This window comes from Platalea leucorodia, assembly GCF_965183815.1.
Source record: "Platalea leucorodia genome assembly, chromosome: 4".
NCBI classification, from domain to species: Eukaryota; Metazoa; Chordata; class Aves; order Pelecaniformes; family Threskiornithidae; genus Platalea; species Platalea leucorodia.
Window position 1 is genome coordinate 127681818 of NC_138826.1, and position 20946 is coordinate 127702763.

Sequence of the window (20946 nt, forward strand, 5' to 3'; positions counted from 1 at the left end):
CACGAGCGTGGCAGCAGTCCCAGGGCCGACCCCACAGGTATCAGGAAACATCCCAAATAACTTTAGACGTTGGACGGACTCTTTGAATAAGCCATATCCAGTTTGTGAATAACAACGTAAACACCTGATTTAGAAACTCAAGATCTTTGTGTTTGAGGAGGACACAAAGAACATTGCCATAGCAGATAAGAAGCGATTGTCAGAGTGATCTGGACTGCATCATTAGATACTCAGGACAAAAAAAGTTTTTAATACAGGTGAACGCAAAGTATCAAAAATACAGGCTCTGTTTTCAAGATGAGACATTCTTGGAAAGCAACAATTCAAAAAGGATATACTGCCACGACATTAGCTCTCACTGCAATCCAGTGAAGAAAGGCAATCTCTGGACTTATAAAAATGATACCGTGGAAACAAAATGCTCTTCCCTCTGTACACGACTTTATCAGAATAGTCCAGCTGCTGTCTTCAAGAATGACAGGAAAACATTTGAGACCACAAGGCAATGAAAAAAGCAACCCTGGAGCAGGAAAGGAAGTCTTACAATGTGAAATTCAGCTTGATTTATTCCCGTCAAAGACAAGGTCAAGAGGCATCTAGATCACTATACATAGGTATATACTGAAAGAAAAATACTTCCAATATTTCAGAATCTTCAAACGATGCTGAGAAAATAGATCAGATTTCAAGATGTGACTCAAGAGCCTTGAAATAAGGCAGAATTCCCACTAGAGAGGGCAACTAAACATTGAACTCTGTGTCAAGACAGCGGTGGACTCTTGCTTCTCCAAGTTACGTATGGGAGAAGACTAGGCTGTTTGGAAGCTGAGAGTGCTCCTGATCTTGAAATCTGTAGTGCCCCCCCCTTCTCCTTTCCGCTCCCTCCCTTTGCGGACGCTGCTTCAGGAAAAGGTGAAACGCAAAAACTGGTCAGAACGGGACAAATGACAACGGACGGGGCAAGCCAGTTCCCTGAGGTCGTGCAAGGATGCTGGCATGCTCTGGGTCAAACAGTTCCTGTGTTTGAAGAGGGGAACAAATAATCTCCCAAATCCGACTGGTCAAAAGCCCGGGGGTTTTCACCTCCTTTCCCTCCTGTGACGCCAGTCCTCTGCTGGAAAACGCCGCTCAGCCCCCAGCGGCGGAAGGGCTCGTCAGGCAAAGAACAGCTCAGTCGTGTGAACACACTAATGCGTTCGTCTGCCAAAACTCTGTGTAATCAAATACAATATCTAGGTAAAATTTAATGGGCTGTTATACACAGGAAGTAAAATTAAATGTAATTGCCCCTTCTCATTCATATTTTATCAAAACAGAAGAGATTTTTGGTAATTCTTACCGATTTAATTGAACTACTGTGAGTTGAAGAAGTGCTAGAGGAAAGAACATTTGACACCATTTTTTTTAATTTCATTTGTTTATAATGATCTGATTATCTTCTGCCTGGAAGAACAAGAACCAGCAGACCCTAATCAAAAGAAAAATCCACCAAAATTCACTAAGAAGATACTGTAAGAATCTGCAATATTTTTCATAATTCTAGTTCCTGCAGATAATGATATAGCTCAGAGAAATATGACAATCTCCTGTAATACCTGCTTTTAATTGCCTTCTGGAAATAAGTACAAGTAACTTACAGTTGGCCATGTGGAAAAAATCCTTTTGCTTCCCTTTCCTCATGACGCGCAAAGAAGAGCTCCCAAGGCTCACAGTGCTGCGCGCAGCCCGAAGCCCCATCTCTCAGGAGGGGGACGCTTGATGGACTGTCGATATTTAGCAAAGAAATGATAATAAAAATCACAGAAAGCCCAGTCTGCAAGTGATTTTAAGAAGGCTTGCTCCGGTGCAGAATCAATTATACCAACGCATTCCTAACAGATGTTTGTTTAAAATGTTCTTTATTTTCCAATGAGAGACCCTTAAATAACTACCTAGACAATCTTTTCTAATGCTATGCTACCCTGATAATTAGAAATTTTCTCCTACTGCCTTGCTAAAATTTTGTTTGCTGTGATTGTTGCCGATTACCTCTTGTCCTATTCAAAAAGGCATGGTGCAGAGTTTATTCCCACCTCTGCAGTTTAAATTATGCATCTGAAGACTGTTACCATGCACTCACTCAGCACAGCACCTCAATTTATACTGCACCAGTGCTAAGCTAAGGAGGATGCTTGCTGGACTTCTGTTTAAATATTCCATTATCTTTGGTTTTTACAACATTTTGATATTGCTAACTGATGTTCAGCTTAGGATTCACTGTTAACTTCTGAACCTTTTCTCCATTCTTCTCCTTCCTGCATTTGCACAGCTGATTACTTTTCTGCAACTGGGCTAATTTGCATTTCTCCTTACTGAATTGCATCTAAGCGTTTTCAGACAATAGTTTCTATCCGTCAGGATGATTCTGAATTCTCCTCCTGCCTACAAATTTGCAGTATTTGCAGTGACTCACTGAGGGCATTTTCCATGTCTTCTCTCCCTCATCAAGCAAGTATTCTTGTCCAGAAAAGGGGAGGATGATGCCTGCCCCAATGCTTAAACACTGTGGGGAGCTGAAGTTAACAGAGGGGCTGTGGGTTTCTCTTCTGCTCCTTCAGGTCTCCAAGTCAGTAACAACAATAACGACGCTGAAGACGCTCGCAGTACTGGGGCACAACACAAGGGAAGGGACCACGACCGTAGCAAGTCTTGGTGCAACGAGGGGAAAGGCAGTGATGGCAGGGGATGGGTCATGTTGTGGTAAGGAACGTATCTGAAGTCAGATAAATTCTGCTGTGGAAGACCCTATTTTTCTGCACCAAACCACCGGGTTTAAGCGGGTAGTTAAATGAAGACCTTTTGTTGCCAGCATCTAGAGTAGGATGCATCTTGCCTAAGTTTCGGCAGTGATGGTGTACACGTCTCTATGTGCGTTAGTACTCCCGTGGCTCTCTCATAACCTATGGAGCAAAAGATGCACGAGGTCATGATTCACCTGACATAAACGATTGTTTTAGATGGAAATTAACTGCACCCTGCAAGTCCCCTTTTGCTACTGCATACTATAAGGAGGACAGTGACAATAAGGTCAGGTAGACAGGTACTGAACTGTCTGAAGTTACAAAAGATGAGTTTCTCCACTAACGACAGATGACAAAAGCCTCTCCTCTCTCCCATTCAGTAGATTGGAGAAAACCATTCGACAAAGTGCAGCATCAGGGAAAAGATCTATGCCTTGCTCAAAGACACCAAATCACTGGCAGGAAAATAAAGTTTTCAAAGGCCAACCAAAGAACTGCACCGTGGAAGACAAACAAATAAGTTTAATGGTGGTAAAACGTTCAAAAAACCAAGTCAGTCGTTCATCTCTAAAGGTGGTTGAGAAGAAATGAAAAGGCTTGGACATGGTCTGACTTGTTTTACTCTTCCACCTAGCATGAAGGAACAAGAAAACACCCTCTATGGAATTTGTGACTTTTTGTGGTTGGTCGTTTGCTGTTTTTTTTAAAGTTAGCCTCGAGTGTTCAATCGCACTCAATGTTGAAGTACAGAGGGAGGCTAATTCCTTCCACCTGATGTCCTTTTGTAAACCAGAAGACAAGGACGGGGTACTGCAGAAGACCACGGGTTCAGTGACACCCGCGTCCTTCCGTGAGTAACGGTCGGTAACAAACAGCAAAGGAAGGAGTATAAGAAACAGAATAAAAGACCAGTGATCCACCCATGCGATACCTTTCCTGCCTCTGAAAGCCAGTAACCACATTCCTCATCTCAAGCCCCTGAACAGGTCACCATGTTTCTTGGCCACAAATTTACTCTTCAGTAATTTTGTACTCTCATTTCGAATCCATTTATATTTTTGGCCTCCACAACATGCAGTAGGAATAAATTCTACAATTTAATCACCTGCAGTGTGACAAAGTACTTTGTTTTATTTTAATCTCGCTGCTTGCTAATTCCACAGAGTGCCACCTCATTCCTTTGTACTGAGAAATCACTATTGTTCCATATTCACCTTCTCCTTGCCTACTCATGATTTCATAAAACTCTCTCCAGTCTTCCTCGGGCTCCCCGCGCTGAAGAGCTCCAGTCTATTTAACCTTTCCTCAAATGAAAAGTGGCCTGTGCTTTGGGTCACCCCTGTTGGTTGCCTCTCAACCTTTTCTAATTCTTCTTATTCAGATGGGTAAACTACAACTGCAAGTCAGAGACTGTCAAACCGTGGATTTCCATAGAAGTATAACGCTATTTTTAGTAGACTTTCTATTTCTTTCCTATTTCCTAGCATCCTATATGTGTCATCAGCTGCTGCCCTGCTGATGCTTGCTGACTACTACCCACATGACTCCAGCACCTCTTGGAGCAAAACGCCTTGCAGGAATCCATCGCTAAGGAGGTAGGTGCTTCAAAGACTTTCAATCCGAGAGAGAGCAGGAGCCAGAAAGACTTTAGTCTCAGACGTGCTCTACCAGTTGTCACCTCTTTCAAGTGCTGGTTGTATTCTGTCTATTACCTGACCAAAACTTATTGCAAATGTACTGCAGAAAACAGGACTCCTTTGCCCAAGTCTCCTGAGAAATACCGAGGCCGGTGCGCGCCGTCCCTCCCACCACCCCACCGTAAGCCCGTTCCTCCAGCATTTCACCTACAGCGACGTTCACGGCAGCGACGCTGGGCACGGCCCCCTTTGCGTAGCCGCAAAAACAAAGAAAAAACTAAAGGGAAACCCCACTAGCGTTTCTGCACCTGGCAAATAATTTTGGGGCAGATTGTTCGTACAGTTTCCCAGGACCTGCTTTTCAAACTGCTAACCAGTTTTCCTGAGTAGTTTTTTAAAGAAGAGAACGAATGGGGTTTAAACAGTTCCCCATCCCAACGCTCCTTTAATCATTAATAAGCAGCTCTGAAGGCTGGAGCTGTTCTGCTTGGGCACCTTTCTGAACAGCTCATGCTGGCTGGCAGCACTCTGCCTCAATCAGTTCATTATAGCATTACCTGCTCCTATTTCTTGTATAAAACAGGCCACAAAGCCTCGTATCACCCAGCAATTCTGAAATCCTAAATTTCAGAAAAAGCTGAGCAGTCTGGCGCAGGACCCAAGCACCAGGACTGCTGAGGGAAAGCACGGCGTCGGGGGAGTTCGCTTTTTACCATTTCATGTTCTTGAAAGTCTCTGTGAAAGAGGTAAGTGGTCCCAAAAGATACTGTTCACCAAAAGATCTTAAAAGACTATTTTGAAGGCACATTAATTTGACAAGTGGGATTATACAGAAGCCTTTTCAAGAAGAGATTTAATTTTCTCCCTCTACACTTTTGTTGCTATAGAAATGAAGGTTGCACTAGCCCAGTGCAAATTACCCTTTTCCAACTAGACGGGCTTGCCGCTATAAAACCCCATTTTCTGCAATACGCCAAAAGCAGGGAAGTCTCCAGATCAGCTGCCGCCACCTGACCGGCAGCTCGAGCTGCACAATACATTTGCCAAAGATTCATTCCCCCTCCGCGTTTCTAAGCATGAAACTCCTTTTGCAGGGGTATTTTCGATGCCCTGCCCTGCAAGGCCGTTACCTCGGCCTCTTCCATGCTCCTTGCTGAGCCCTGCCTGTAACACGGCTTCTCTCCGGGCTTGCTAATTAGTCACAACTAGACAGAAGAACAGAAAACGCCGATGCAATTTCCGACTCCCTGCCTGCTGCTTGCCTCCTAGACGGGAACTCGCAGGAGCAGAAAACAGGGAGGGTTCCACCCACTCAGCACGCTTTAATACCAGTCCTGAACTAACGGTGCACTGGGGACTGATGAGGCAAGAACAGCCAATAAATAAGCTGCAGAATGGAAAAGACTAAAGGGAATTGTCTCAGAGCCACACGCAGCCATGAAGCAGCTCGAGGAAATCCAGAGGGACTCCTTTTACTTGGTCCTGTCTGGAAGAATGGGAACCAGCTCTTTGCTCGTACGTCCCCGCTGCCTGCGGGACCCTGGCCTCCCCGGAGGCACGTACAGCCTTAGGAAACCACTGTGCAGAGGAGGTGCTCAGGGGTGGGGGATCCCAGTGCCTGACGTAGGCAAGGATGCCGGTATCGATGGGGGAGTACGAGCTGTGATCACGCTGCCAAGAGGGATGACCCCCGAACAGGACCTACAGAAGAGAACGAAACAGCAGCCGCTGAACTGCATCTGTGCAGGGCAAACACGGGTACTGCTCTCCTGCGTGTCGGGGGAAAGGAGAAACAGCAAGTTACTGGTGCAGTCCCAACGATTTCTAGGTGACTTTACCAATCACTTCTACTGCTGATTTGCTCGCTCAGTCCACCTGAGTAGGTGGGGGCTAAAGTGTACGAGGGGAGGCTGAGAGCGCTGGGCTTTCTCAGCTTGGAGGAGAGATGGTGGCCACCTCCCTGCCACCTGCAACTACCCCATGGGAGGCTGCACAGGACAGAGAGGCTCTTGGAGGTGCACAGGGATGGGACATGAGGCACTGGACACAACCTGAAGCACAAGAAATGATAATGAGATGTACAGAAAACTTTTTCACTCTGGAAACAAAGACTGGGACACGGGCCCGAGGGGGCTGTGGGACCTCCAACCTTGGAGACATGCAAAGCAACCTGACCTAGCTGGCCCTGCTCTGAGCAACCGGTTGTGCTAGAAACCTCCAGGCATCCCTTCCAACCTAAATTATTCTGTAATTCTGTGTATCGACATATTTGGCCAGTCACAGCATCTAAGGGCACAGAAATGCCTGCTTAGAGACTTCTTCATGTTTTTCCTCTCTTCTAAGGGGAGGCCCATCCAGATGGCTTGTGAATACTCACGGCTGTAATCTCTCTCCCTGGTCAACTAATCCCTGTGATTGAATAATAATAATAAAAAAAATCCTAAATTGTCTATTGCTCCCAATTCTTTTCCTTCCCAGCTGTGCCATGTAGAATGTGGGCTCTTAATTTTATAGAGTTAATTTTGAATCACTTTAATCTCTTCCCTTAACATAGTTCATCAGAGAAGTCAATTCCCCTTGTGATTGCCTCTTTCTGATAAGAACAAGCTCAGACTTCTCTTCCTGTTTGCCTTATTCCTATTTCAGACCAGATTAGGTTTGCTGAGCCCTGTCCCGCGCTCCTCATCCTCTCTCATTGCCCTCTGGTGACCTTGGGTGCCCCCCCCCCACACCTCGACTCCAGAGCAGCCTTGCGCTTCCTTCTCTCTTTAACCACAGTTATGCTTCAACGTGGCACCAACGAGAGGTGGGGAACCTGCCCCGGTACGGTCCCTCGCCCTCTGCCAGAGCAGACCCCGTGCGTCCCCGCCGTCTGTTACTGGCAACGTGCCAGCGAAGTTATACCCTGGGAACACTGCTTCCTCAGGGGCTGACCCCACAACAGAAAACATCTTTACTCAGTATGCAGCCTAGTATCTTCTCATGTTCTCGTGTATACCCCTCCATATAGCCGGAGCTTGCTTTCCACCTTATTAAGCCAAAAAAGAGTAAATTGCATACCTTACCCAAATCCGCAGCTCAGCCGTGGGAATGCTGTTCCCTGCTCTGCTGCACAGGGCATCCATTCAAACCTGCAACTATTTCAAAGGCTTTTCCTGAAATCTAAAGTCACTTGTGTGTAATTTTCTCAAGTACTTTTAAGTTGTTCCTCAAACACTGTCATTATGTTAATCTTCTCCCACGTTTGAGACCTCCAGTGAAGTCAGCGATGATGGAATAAGCACTCTCCTGCAAATCACGTTAATCGATCTGCTGCAGTGATCTTACAGCACCTTAGTTAGTTCTTAATTTTTGCTCTCAAGGAATCTATTGGCCCAAATGTTTAATATTTAAAAAAATGGGAAAAAATGCATTTTGTTTATGCTATTTATTAAGGCGATCCTAAAACCACCATGTGAATCCTCATACCACACTCCTGACCGCCACCCCATGTCCACAAGCTGCCTGCTATCGAGTCCAAACCCCACTTCCATCCCGTAATGCTGACAAAAGGCAGGCTCGCACGGCGCCCGCTCCGCTCCCCTCTGCTCAGCCCCATGCTGGAAGCCCGGTCACCAACACCATCTCTCCGCTTCAGCCACAGCCACATTTTGAACTCTGGCAAACAGAGCAGAGGAGCTTCTGCTGAAATGGTGCTTCTGCAGCCGGCTGCTGCCTCTGTCGCGAGATGGCTTTTGCTGGTGGGATGGCTGATGGCTGCAGCGGCGCTGCTCGCATCACCCAGCCCCGCAGACAGGGCGGCGGGTGCTGCACGGGCTCTGGAAAGGCCAGCGCGTGGTCTCAAGGACGGTAACAAAGGCAGCCACTTGTTGGTGAGGCTATGTCTCGCTTTTGCACTCAGAGCAACCTACGGATGAGTGAGGAGCGCGTGTGTGTGCCTTCGGAAACGTCTTCCTCATTTCCTGCCACCGCACGGGAAGTGTTTTGACACAGCAGGAGCAGAAGACACAGGCGCCCGCTGTTCAGCACCACCACCGTCGCACCGTCTCCACCAAAGCCAACCCCAGCTTCTTCTCCATGAAATGGAGAGAGAGCGAAAGCACTCGAGTTGCATGTCATTGGGCAAATTAACGCAACAACGATCCATTAAAGGCTATTAAACACAAAGACATTGCCTCTGGCTCAGGAAGACTCTGAACAGAAAATTGCTGCAGGCAGGAATAATATTTTGGGTTGCTTACTCTGTTCTCATAACTGCATGAAGCACCTGCTGTTGGCCACCATGCAACACACAACACTGGCCCGGAGGACCTGTAGCGTGCTCCAGAGCTGCCATCCTCGTGCTTTTATGCTGCATGACTACGCCCCCTACAATGGGGATGCAGCTAAAATCCTCCAATCTTTTCCAATTCAACCCACCAAAATCTGTCAAAAAGCCAAGCCTTCACAGCCAGCATCAGCAGTGTTACTGTGATCCCAGCAGATCCCAGTCATACTCTAGCAGAGCAGCCTGATTTATCAGTAATTTGCATGCACCAGCTGCCGAGGAATGCCAATGCCAACTGGACTATGATCTGCAAGAAGCCATATACGATTGGGTCCGGAACGCCTATTCTGGCATCCTGACACGTAGCCCTGGGGGACCTCAGGGTGGGAAGACGTGGTCTTCCTCTCGGCTAAGGGTGCAGCCAAAGGCATGCGCGTACACACGACCTCCTCCTCCTCCTCTGCTGGTCGATTCTGGGGAAACGGGGCCACTATGAGCAAAACTGCCCCCACCAGAACAATCCAGGCACTTTGCTCCCATCTGCCCTCTTTCATGGGGGTCCCGGGAGACCAAGTTGTATGGGACAGCTGCTTATTCACCTGTGGGAGACGACGCCATTCCACCACGCTTCCCAGCACCCCCCTCCACGACACAGGCTCTTCATACAGACAGATACTTCTGTGGCACACGCATGGCAGTGGAGGGGATTTCCCTCAGACTGGAGGGAAAACGGGAACAAGCCAGAGCCAAGATGGGCTCCTCTGCAGCAGCACACGACCCACAGACCACAGGGTGAGCACCATTCTCTAAGTACGGTTTTTGGTTTGCCTTACATGGAAAATAAATTGGCCTGAAGGAAAGGGTCTGAACAAGGGGCCTGAGTTGGCAAGGGATTCTGGGAGCATGCACCACGTAATGCGCACTTCTGGAAATAACTATCCAAGCAGCGGGTCTAGTCCTGTGGAGATGTAGCTCAAAAGAAGGGCTTAAAAGCTGCATCTGTCTACATCTGCTGGTCACGAAGCTCACAGAACTGGTGAGGCTGGACAGGGACTCTTGAGATCATCCAGTCCAACCTCCTTGCTCAAGCAGCGTGCCCAGGGCCACGGCCAGCCAGGTTCTAACATCTCCACAGCTGGAGGCTCCCCAGATGCAGGACTTTGCATTTCCCTCGGCTGAACTTCATGAGGTTCCTCTCTGCCCGTTTCTCCAGCCTGCTCACCTCTATGGAAGACGTTTCACAGTTTTGAGCACCTGTTAGTTTTCTCTGCCAACTTTTCAAGTATTACTTTTTAAATCTGAAAGACCAAAACTGAACGCAGGTTTCAAGATGTGGGTATAGTACAGATTTATACAAAGATATTAATAATTACGTTTTCCATTTTGTTCTTTTTTTCTTTCCTAACAATTCAAAAAATTCAATTTTTTTTTTTTCAGGTTTGGACTGGAATCAAAGTAAGCCCCAAGTCTTGTTCCTGAGCAGAAGTCAGCCCAACACCTTCACTGAATATGAAATATTTCTACTGGTTTTTTTTCCCCCATATGCATTACTTCTTGTTTTTCTCTGTTGGTGTTCAGCTGCTGTTTGACCATCCAGTACCCAGTGTCATCCCTGACCCTCCTTCACAACTACTTTAGCTGTATTTTCAGATCTATTCTTTTGTCTGGTTTTTTGGATGTCTCAGTGCTGAAGAAGACGTTTTCACTGTGATGTCACAGTGATGCCAGATCTTTATTCCTAAGCAATTATGAAGAGCTGAAAAATCTTTAATGGGCAAGAGTACCTCACAGTGTTTCTTCTGGTACGTGTTACCTTGCACGTGCCAAAACAAATTTATTTTACTATCACACCGTTTATCAACCCAGCTTGATGCAATCCCATCCACCTACTCTTCTTTTGCTTAAGGAACGTAATTTTGACTCATCTGCAAATTTTGACCCATTTCCTGCCCTTTAAGAGCAAGAGCAACCAGTGACCCCAGCACAGACCTTCTGGGGGTTCCCTGTAGCATTCGGCCATGGTGGAAACAGAATGTTTTCCTCCTCTGTTTTATTTCTTTACTCTTTTCTGAGTCTTAGCAGCATTTTCTCTTTTGTCCCATGATCAGTTAAGAATATAAACAGCCCTGAAGAAGCACGTCACAGGATTTTTGAAAATGAAAGCAAGTTACACACATAACTTTGAGTAAAAAGTGCTCAGACCCGCAGAGACAGATTTGGGATAAGAAGCTCAGTAAACCAGAACACATTCACTGCTTTGTTGGCAAGCTCCACGACTGGCGGATAACTTCGGTTTTGTGTAATGAATTCTCACCATTGGCTCCTGTCACGTCATAAGCAATAATGCCCATCTAATTACTTTTAATGACCTATAGTTTTTAAGAGCACTAAAGCTTGACTGCAAACAGAGATTGTATTCCACAGAGTAACCCTACATTTGTCCCTCAAACACAGAAACCCAGTGCCACAAGCGTATTCCTGAATCCAACCAGCAGACCCACTCCTACAGCCCAGCCTCCCACGAACACGTCCGCCAGCCACACGCGCGCAGGACCAAGCACAAACCAGCAACCTCACCCCTGCTTTCAGGACTGATTCCCTGTGGAGTTTGACCATCTTCCCACAGGTCAGCCTCCACGCCGAGGCGAGCACGCTCAGCTGACGTGTACCAGACCGGCGCTGGTGAGCACCCCTGTAGTCCAGGCAGCACACTCAGCGCTGCCGACAGGCTGGAGTGGCAGCTGTCTTCATGCCACCCCCTGCACAGCAGCATCCTCCTCTTTTCCCCTCCAGAGCAAAGCTATGACTCTGCATCTGCATCCAACGCATGTTCTTCAGTTCCTGGAACGCACCAAAAATTCTCCAGAACGTTTGTTCCTCAACTGAGACATGAGCCAGACTGCCCTGAAGCTTCAACGTTTTATCCAACTAAGCCTGATCTAGGACTTATGATTCAGACTATAACTGAATTGACCAAAACAACCAGAAAAGTTTCCTTCCTGTGAAATGACAACAACGTATACTGCTCTGTCAGGAAAAGGAGGTACTTCTTCCATGAAAATGAACCTCCTCATAATCACAAAGCAAAGATGCCGACGCTTACCTGTGAGAGGTGAAATTGTCGTAAGAGCCCACAGTATAATGTCGGAAGAGACGCTTTGTTCTGTCTTCTCTGGTTTCTACAAGAAAAAAGACACATCAAAGCTGAGAGTTAAGGAACACTTCTCCGTTGTCTCTGCTTCCCCTACGTGTATACGAACAGGGCGAATCCTGCTTTCATGCAAGCATTTATTAACAAACAAGTAATAATCTGTGTGCAGACACGTGTCAATGTGATCAGTCCCATGCATGCTTGTGTACAGTCCCATATGCACACAAACGGCTCTGTGAATGTAAGACCTCTTCACTAGAGCTTCTAAACACATCAAGGCGTCCAGTTTCACCAAGACTCCAAGGCAGAGCCAAAGAGGAGACTCACCGCCAGTAAGGCAAACACACACTCCACGTCCCAAGGCAGCAGCCAGATTCCTTCCCCTTCTGTTTGGCCACGTCTTGCACGTCTCAAGGCAGAGGGATGCGATCCCCACAGAAAAGATGGTAATAGTTCTGGCTAGCCTTCCTTCTCACCTGGTGGTCACCGAGCCCTCCAGGTGCACAGGAGTTATGAGGAAGGAAAGCCGGGAACCCAGAGAGACTTCTGCTACCACTCACCTATTAACTCCGGCACCATCCCCAACAGCGCTTTGGCCAAGTCAGGGCTTTTCAGGCCATACTTGTTGGATCAAATCTCCCCTTTAGGGTGTAACAACTCAGGAGTCTACTCGCCTGCCTCAGAAGCGTGAAAAAGCCAGAGAACCTGCCAGCCTGATCTGTGAAGCCAACAACAAAAAAGATGCCAGGGTCTCCAGGCTGCTGGATGCTGAAGGAAGGCAGCCTGACTCATGGCGAAGTGGACAGAGATGCCACTGCAGACATCCGAAATATGGTCTGCAGCTAATGGCTTAAGAGGAGACATGACAGGGAGATGGAGAAGAATTTAAGCTACCATTCTCCTAGGACAGAAGGAATTTGCATCACACTACCAAAAATGAATTTATTGCATGACCCAGGCTTAGCACATTAGACTCACCCTGCAGAAAGCAACTGGGTCCTCGCACTAACCCGACTGAGTACGTTACATCGAACCAACTCAGCCATGGCTACAGCAGGGTGATGGGACTCCAAGCCACCAGGGAACTCCACTCCTCTACCTTGTCACCACTTGCCTGTGAAGCCCCCAGTGCCGCTCCCTGCACTACTGGCTACAGCACCAGGGAGGCTGTTGGTCTGGTTTAAATACGGCTGGTCTTTAAGCATGCTAAGTAGGGCTGTCAGGGCGAAGGAACGAATCAAGGGGATGAATAAGAGAGGAAATAAAGAGCAAAGTATAGATGAGACTCACCTTTTTTCTTCAGTGGGGACATAAACCGTTTGCACCCAAAGCAGTAACAACACAAACCAAACATTTGTTTTTACCTGCGTTGGAATTCAGAACATCACCAGCCAGTGGGAAGGGGCTGCAAAAGCAGAGGGGCAGCGCTGACCGTTATTACAGCACTGTTGAGCCAACGAACTTCGTTTGAAGCTCAGGACAGGGTGCACTTTCAAACCTTTCATCCCGGTCTCACGATCACATGAAACCGTGGCTGCTGGCAGAGGGGAATGCTGCCACAGCAGACACAACACCAGTTTCCCACCCTGGGGACAGGCGACAGCCCTTGAGGTGGCAGCAGCAGCCACGTCACCCCGCCAACGCGCGGTCCTGCCTCTCACGCGTCCCTAACAGGCACTGGCTGCCCTCCGCTGCCGGACACCGCTTCCAGAGACCTGGCTGTAGCCCCTCCGATCCCAAAGGCACCTCTGCGGGGGGTACGGGTAGGCACTTCAGCACAGGCGTCCTGCTCTTGGGGAACCTCACCCTCAGCACGCACCTCCATTTCACATGCAAAACATGCTTACTATTGGCAAGGTTGACAGAACAATTAACTTTACCAAAGTTTACAAATAAAATCACCAAATATAGTACTTGTTTATACTATTGAAAACACAGCTTTGGTCGTGTCCCCCGTCCCCCCGTCCCCGCCCCAATTCTTGTTTTTCTGCTCCTCTTGCATGTTTGGGGTTTTTTATTTAGCTCTTTCCTTTTTTTCTCGGAAGTGCTGAAGAGCAGCCCTAGCATCCTGGCACCTGGTCTCTCCAGAATAACGCCCCACACGACGCGGTTCTGGCTCTCCTTGCCACCTCAGGCAGCCTCCTGCGGCAGCGGTCTCAAAGTGGGGCCCAAGGCAATCCACTGGGGTGCGGAAAGAAAATGGGTTTTTTTTTGGTACCATTAATAAAATTTTAAAATATTTCAAAACTGTGTTTATTCTATCTTTATCTCACTATTTTTATTCTACATTTTTGCATGTGCTTTACAGTGCACATAGTATATAAGCAGAGTAGTACAGGTATATAATTCATAAGTAAATATATGTGTACAGGGAGTGCGTGATCAAAAATTTTTTTTACCGAGGGGCACGTGATCAAAACGGTGAGACCGGACGGCACGGGACATGCAGCATCCCAGAGATTAATGCAGGTGCTCTGGCAATCCCCCCAAAAAGAAGCGAGTGCACAGCAGCCCCAGAAAGCCCAAGCAGACGGCGAGGACAAGGGTGCCGCGCGCTACGTGAGGTGCAGCCCAGCCCGCGCGGTGCCACGGCTTAGGAGCATTTAGGGGATGTCACCGCGCAGGGAGCAGTCCCTGGTGATCCAACGTGCTATTCCGGCCTCGCCGCTGTGCATCACCTAATGTGTTTACCTAATCCAGAGGGAGGTTTCTTGGAGCCTGATGGCTCCCCGTGAATCTTCCGATTAGGTGGTCGTCCACCAAGTCCCATCCCTGTGGTCCCGGGAAAGACTGTCTCAAAGAACGAAGGAATTAATCTTACTGGCAAAAAGACACACTACGCCAAGAAACGGAGATGTTAAGGACTGCACAGCACAGCAACATGCCGCAAAGAGTTAAAGGAGATAACCCTTTCGCCTGGATCATCTGAGGCAGCTCCTCACCTTGCTCAGCATCCTCTGTGGAGTCAGGCGGGGATACCAGACCCTACCCTCGGCAGCACAACCGAAGCATGCTGCAGCCATAAGGAAAAGCAGGCACCACGTGTTCTCAAGGGGGGCCGACGTGCTGCCGGGGAAGCACCTGCACCATGCACCGGCTCCTTCCCCGCTGCTGCGGGAGCGCCCAGACAACGGCAGCAGGGAGCAACCTCCCGCTCCGCTTTTGCCTGCATGCCATGCACACAGCTGGGATCCCACCGTGCTTTCCACTGAGGAGCGAGGAGAGACAGCAGAGGCCTAAAATATACCTAAATCATCAGGACAAGTCTTGTGTGTCGTGCCGGTAAACCATCTGGCACCCACAACTCTCTACAACTTGACACAGGTGTACAAAAAGCGGGAGGGGCAAAGTGGGAGAGGGAAGGAAGGAGGGCTCCTGTGGAGGCACTGGCATGGCGCAGCCTGAGCGGGTCACGACAGTGACGGTGAGCACATCCACCCTCTCCGCCTCACGGCCTGCGAAGACACTCTTCAGTGAGAGACATCCACCGTCCCCTTAGACCCCTGCGAGGGAGGGAGCGCGCTGCTGCTGCGGCACAGCAAGCCCCGTTCAGGCAGGCTCCCCTCCTCCTGCCTCGCCTCTCCCCTCGCTCCTGCCTTCAGGAAGTCCCGCTTCCCCCAGCCCCACGCGCCTGTGCTTCAGTCCCTTCTCCTCCCTCCTCTCCACCCTACTCTGCCTCCTCCTCTTCATCCCCTGCCTCCCTCCATGCACGTACGGACACGTGTACCTCATCTGCAAACACCTCTATCGATCTCATTCCAGATAAAAGAGTGGTGATTTGGTGACGGGAGCTGGATTTATGGGCTGTCCGCAGCCCAAAGGCTCGTTCTCTTCCTGACTCCTAAATATAGCTGCTGCCGAGCGCGTGTTTAATGGAGCCGTCACGGAGGCACCAGGGACCGAGGCTGATGGATGGAGAGGAGCGAATCACTTGGAGAGAGGTGTGGAGAGGGAGGCTCTATATTTAGAGAAGAAGGAGCAAGAGGACACCAGGGCAGCCCGGTGGGACGGGCTGTGCCCACGGGGTGGCAGGGCCTCATCCGGACGCGCGCAGCAGCACAGGCAGCCCGCAAAGGACAGGCGCAAGCAGGGAAACAAGAACAGGGAATACAGAATGCTGGAAAACTGCGGCCTGGAAACCAGGAGGAGCATGTGGACAGGCGCAGGCTGTACTCAAGCTGCTATACACACTGTCCGTAAAGTGCTTTTGTAAAGTTTTTAAAATGCAATTCTTTCTAGGTAAGTCTGCCTAATACATTAGATAAAAATACAGGCATATTAACATCCCATGGCTGACCAAGAGCAGTCTGGACATGCCAGAGAAAAGGTCCTGGGAAAGCAGCAGCTCTCAGGCAAACTGACGGGACAGAGAGCCCTGCTGGGCCAGGGCGGGCTGACACGAAGCTTGGGTGCCATTCCCATCCATCCTCCAGCACCTGGACTGTCCCCATCCTCTCTTCTCTCAGGCACCCACACTGAGTTGCAAGCAGAAAAAACAACTCTTTTGGAATGTGAAAACATACCTTTTTGTTTCTACAGAATGTTGGAATTACATTTCTAAATACTAGTTAGAATTTAATGTAATTCAATTTAATCTTATTAAATGCAAGACTCATGTACCTCTAATTACTGGCAGCAACTTCTCTTTCATCATCTATTTTTGACCAACTGCTCCTGCATCACAACAAGCACCTTAACAGCAGGCACCCTCAGAGGTGAGCAGGCAGAAGTACTCCATGCCAGACACAGAAAGGACCGGCCCTTGCCGCCAGCGTGCCCCAACAAGCACCTTCCCTGATGGTCACGGGCTGCACGCCCTTTGGGCCAGCGCAACGCAGATGCCTGCACTGGGTGGAGAATCACAACTCATTTGTTGGAAACCGATCTCTTTCACCATTCGATGCAGCAGCAGGGACATTACAGTTATCACCCAAGAGCTACATTAAACCACCTGAGAGGTCAAGGTCACGGCAAGCCATAGAGCCATCAGGCAGAGACAGAATTGAGGAAGGGAGATACCAGTTAGAAACTGTGCTAGTCAAGAAAAAGGGTTTAAAATAGATCCTAAGTTGAAATGCCAACTAAAAGCAGTAACACGCAAATCAGAGGAGATGCGGTCTCAGGAACGGAGAAGGCTGGGGTCCATATTTGTGCCTTCTCAAGTACATGGATGCTTCTTGTGCCAACACATCCACGGGGGAGGCTCGCAGATGCCCTGTCTCAGTTTCAGCGATCCCTTACGGGAGTACTGATTCATTGCTTTGTGAACTGCCTCATCACCCTGGAAGAGACGTCACATTCAGCTTATGCTCTCCGCGAAGACAAGTGGTGGGTAGTCTCATCCTCTTGCAGCGGCTGGACCACAAGCCTGGCTGACGCTATTCTCAGTGCCAAGGGAGAGCTGTGCTGCTCTGCAGGTACAGCCAGCACTGTGACAGCAGGCAGAAGAACCCTCCAAAGCCGGGGAGGGTTTCGGTGGCAGAGCTGTGGTGCCACAGCATGTCCGAGAAGCAGCGTCTCAGGCCTGGAGCAAGCGAAGCGCTGCAGCCCCCCCGGCGCGGGCAGCCAGAGCACTGCTGCCCATTGTGGATTTCACCCACGCGTCCCAAACCGTGCTCTCGAGCACCTGACTCGGAGTAGGCTGATGAGCAGATGCCACCACAATTAAAGCCTCTTCCAGGCTCTGTGCCAGGCAGCCAATCTGGCTGGGGCGGCCTCAGAGCGCTGGTGATGAAGAGAAAGGGAATTATTTCAGAAGAAATGCTGAACTATGCTGGGACGACGACAACAGATGGACACGCAGTGCCCGAGAAGCCTGATACTCCTCCACACAGAGAAGGAGCCAGAGCAGGTAAGACACGGGAGTGCATCACCTCTGTCGCCAGCGGCAGCGACCGCTGCCCAGTGCTCCCAGGGCAGCAGCGGGAGCTCGGTGCGCGGGAGTGGGAGTTTAGGCAGGGGCTCTGCGTGCCGCAGCTCTGAGCCTTATTTCAAGTGCAAGCAAGCATGGAAACCCTTGAAGTATGACTCTTCCCTTCTCACAGGGCTGCCAGGAGAATGAACTAATTCATGTCCCTGGGGTACCTGGATCTGCCGACTGAAAACAGAGAAAAGCCCAGGAATGTATTTGCTTAGTGATTTGTGGTATTACTGTATTTTATGCAGAATGGTTAACTAATTTATGCTTTCCCCATGACTGGTCTTTATCCTATGAAGTTTAAATACAACTTTTCTCTGAGAGTGAATACTTTCAGAAGCCTTGCTCTATCATTCTTAGTTTCATACACCAATTTACATACAAGATGTATTACATTTGGTGAAACTTTGGCCTGCGTTACGTGAATGCACAGAGGCGATTCTATCAGTCCCTCTTGCCCTTAATTTATGAGTTATACTTGCAATACAATTATGCTTGTTAGAGTTTTTAGCTTATCTGTAACTGAAAAAAACAGCAAATAAAATGAAAGTCTACTCTCAAATAACTATGAGTCAGAGAGCAGCATCTGTGCATTACCTCTCACGGGGACTTAACAGCCAGGCTGTCAGCCTGAGAGGAACAGGGAGACCAGTTAAAGCCACGACGCCAAACCAGCAAACGTAGCAGAGCAGGACCTGGGAGGTTATGTTCAGCAGAAGGTCTCCACAGCTATTCCGTGTGGATTTACCCACATTTCTGCAACAAAGGTATTTCCAGAAGCGCCATCCAGGCAGCTATAGTTGTTTCCGACTAAGCCCTAAGCCCGCAGGGAGGAGACTCTGTCCAACCTCGCCTTCCTCCCGCGCGGCGCCGAGGAGCTCGGGGCAGGCAGTCCTCACCCGCAGCCTCCCGCGCGGCGGGGGAGGCACCAGCTGCAGCTCCCCAGGCAAACCGCTCACCCTGGAGACGCTGCCCCATGAACTCACCAGCAGGACGTGTCCCTCGGGAGAGGCCCACAACTCCTCCGCAGCACCACGACAACACAATCCCAGTACGGATTTTCTTCTTCTGGTTTGTTGTTTTGTTTGGTTGGGTTTTTTTTAAATAGATATAAAGCAAGTCTATGAGGATCAGGAACTCCCACAAGCTGCTAGTTACCTCCAGGGAAGATCATTTGTGCCAATGGTTTCCACAGCCAAATCCTAGGGTAAAGCCTGCCAGTCTTGCACCAGCACCTCCGTGCTAGGACAGACGGGGACCTGAGCAACGCCACCTCCCTGCTGTCCAGAAGGCCAGCAGCAGGAGCCTCAGAGCCATAACCCGGCGCGGGTTGGTTTGGGTTCCTGACCCCGGACCACACACAGCAAATGGGGGACTGGGAAGCACAAGGACCCTACCCGAGCGTGAAGACTCACGCAAACACCTTTAGTACTGACAGGCTGGGTTACTTGGCCACGTCTCCACCCGCCGCCTGGCACACGTCACCTCCCTCCAGACCACTTTCCCCTCCAGGGACAGGAGCCATCCACGTTAACCAAAGCCTGTAATGCCCTTTCTGGAGTTCACAGAGTACATGGATGCTGATACAGCCAAGCTATCTGAGGGTGGCATACCTTATAAATGAGTGCGTCTGGTCATCTGGCAAAATGCAAAAATAGGAACGCCTCTGGAGTATGCTCTTTTGCCCACAGTATCTTATTTTCTTGAGTTCTGACCTAAAGGCTTAGCTTAACTAGACCTTCAAGTGGCAGTCAGGACCATCAGAGTCAAAGTAAGGTACATAATGGGAATTCAAGATCCTTCTTGGATTCTGGCCCTAGGTCTATTTTTAGAGGCTTTAGCAGGGGTAGGGAAGTGCCAGATGGCCGTAGCAGGGTCTGTTATGACCTCACTGATGGACAGGGTCACTGTAACAGAAGCTATATGGTGACAGACATCCAAGAGCACATATGTTCATACTGCTCAGAGTGTGCAAAAATGCAAGAAATCCGACATCCTGCTGAAGAAGCCCTGAAATGATATTCAGTAGACCCCACAGAGAATGGAGAGCAGTCTTCCCATGAGGAAATCACGCCCCTGTGACAAGCTGCTCTTTGAAGGGTGCTGTCCCAACACCCAGCCAAGAGAGGGGATCACGAAGAGTAAAGAGAAGAAGCTGGCAAGTGAGACCTGTCCCCTGCAAAAGCTCATTGCCAAGCTAGGAAACCCGCTGACAGCACAACCAACCTGGAACTTGGTGCCAGCTACAGAGAATGGAGATTCTGGAGACACGGGTACCCACTGGGCCACTGAGCATGGTGACACTGCAAGCAGTGCAGGAATTTCAACCAGAGCAAGTCTGGGGAGGATCATTTGTGTTTCTGTCTGTCGATCCTCAAACATTACACTCCTGCTGCAGAAGGAGCAGGAGAGCAATGGACAGAGAGAGGTCCTTGAGTCGTAAGCATGACAGCCGAGGGGCCAAAAAGCCATCATTAATGATCTCTTCTAGATCTGGCTTAGCAAAAGACTGGCCATTACTCTAGGATTCAGCAACAAGAAACAAAAATACTGATGATATGGCAACTGGAGTCGTAATACGAAAAGCGGGTGTGGAGGGAACCTTAAGCCTGCTAACGATCAATAACATGTTGCTGCTTCATTGTGTGCCAAGAACACGGTGCAGAAGGAAGTCAGTGGAAAGGTTTCATCAGGCCTCCTCACTCAGGGTGCTGATAAAGACCTGGAACAGTTACGACCCTTGTTCTTTGGCTTAGTCCTTGGCACCAGACCCGCTGTCTTTGGGACCAGCAGCAAAGATTGGGGTGCTCCCATTCTCCACAGTGACTTAAAATTCCCAGACGGGAAGGCTCTGGAGGAAGACCTTTCAGGAGTGTGGTTTTGGGGAGGCTTTGCATGCTGGCAAACAGCAGTGGTCAGTGCAGATGCTCTGAACAAAGAGTGTGCTAGCAAAGGCTTTGTTTTTTTCCCCTCAGCAGCGGGAGTACCTGAATCATGACTCTACTAAACCTGAGGAACACAACCTCCATGGGTTTGCCTCACCTCCCTTTTGGAGCCTTTAATCTGCACTAACTGGGGCAACGAGATCCACAATTGCACGCTGTGTGCAAATAGTTCATTTGGTGGAGTTAAGCTTGCTGCTTAATTTCATTGCCTGTCCCTTAATTCTCACGTTTAGACAAACAATAAGTCAC

General features: G+C 49.1%; 1 protein-coding gene across 1 annotated transcript in view; it reads right to left on the reverse strand.

Annotated features, from left to right (window-relative positions):
* Window positions 1–20946, reverse strand: part of SHANK3 (SH3 and multiple ankyrin repeat domains 3) — a gene marked incomplete at its 5' end in the record, with an annotated part of 356878 nt that overhangs the window by 107227 nt on the left and 228705 nt on the right. Inside the window, 1 exon segment of the mRNA XM_082310842.1 lies at window positions 11788–11863. Within this exon segment, the coding sequence (XP_082166968.1) occupies window positions 11788–11863 (76 nt within the window).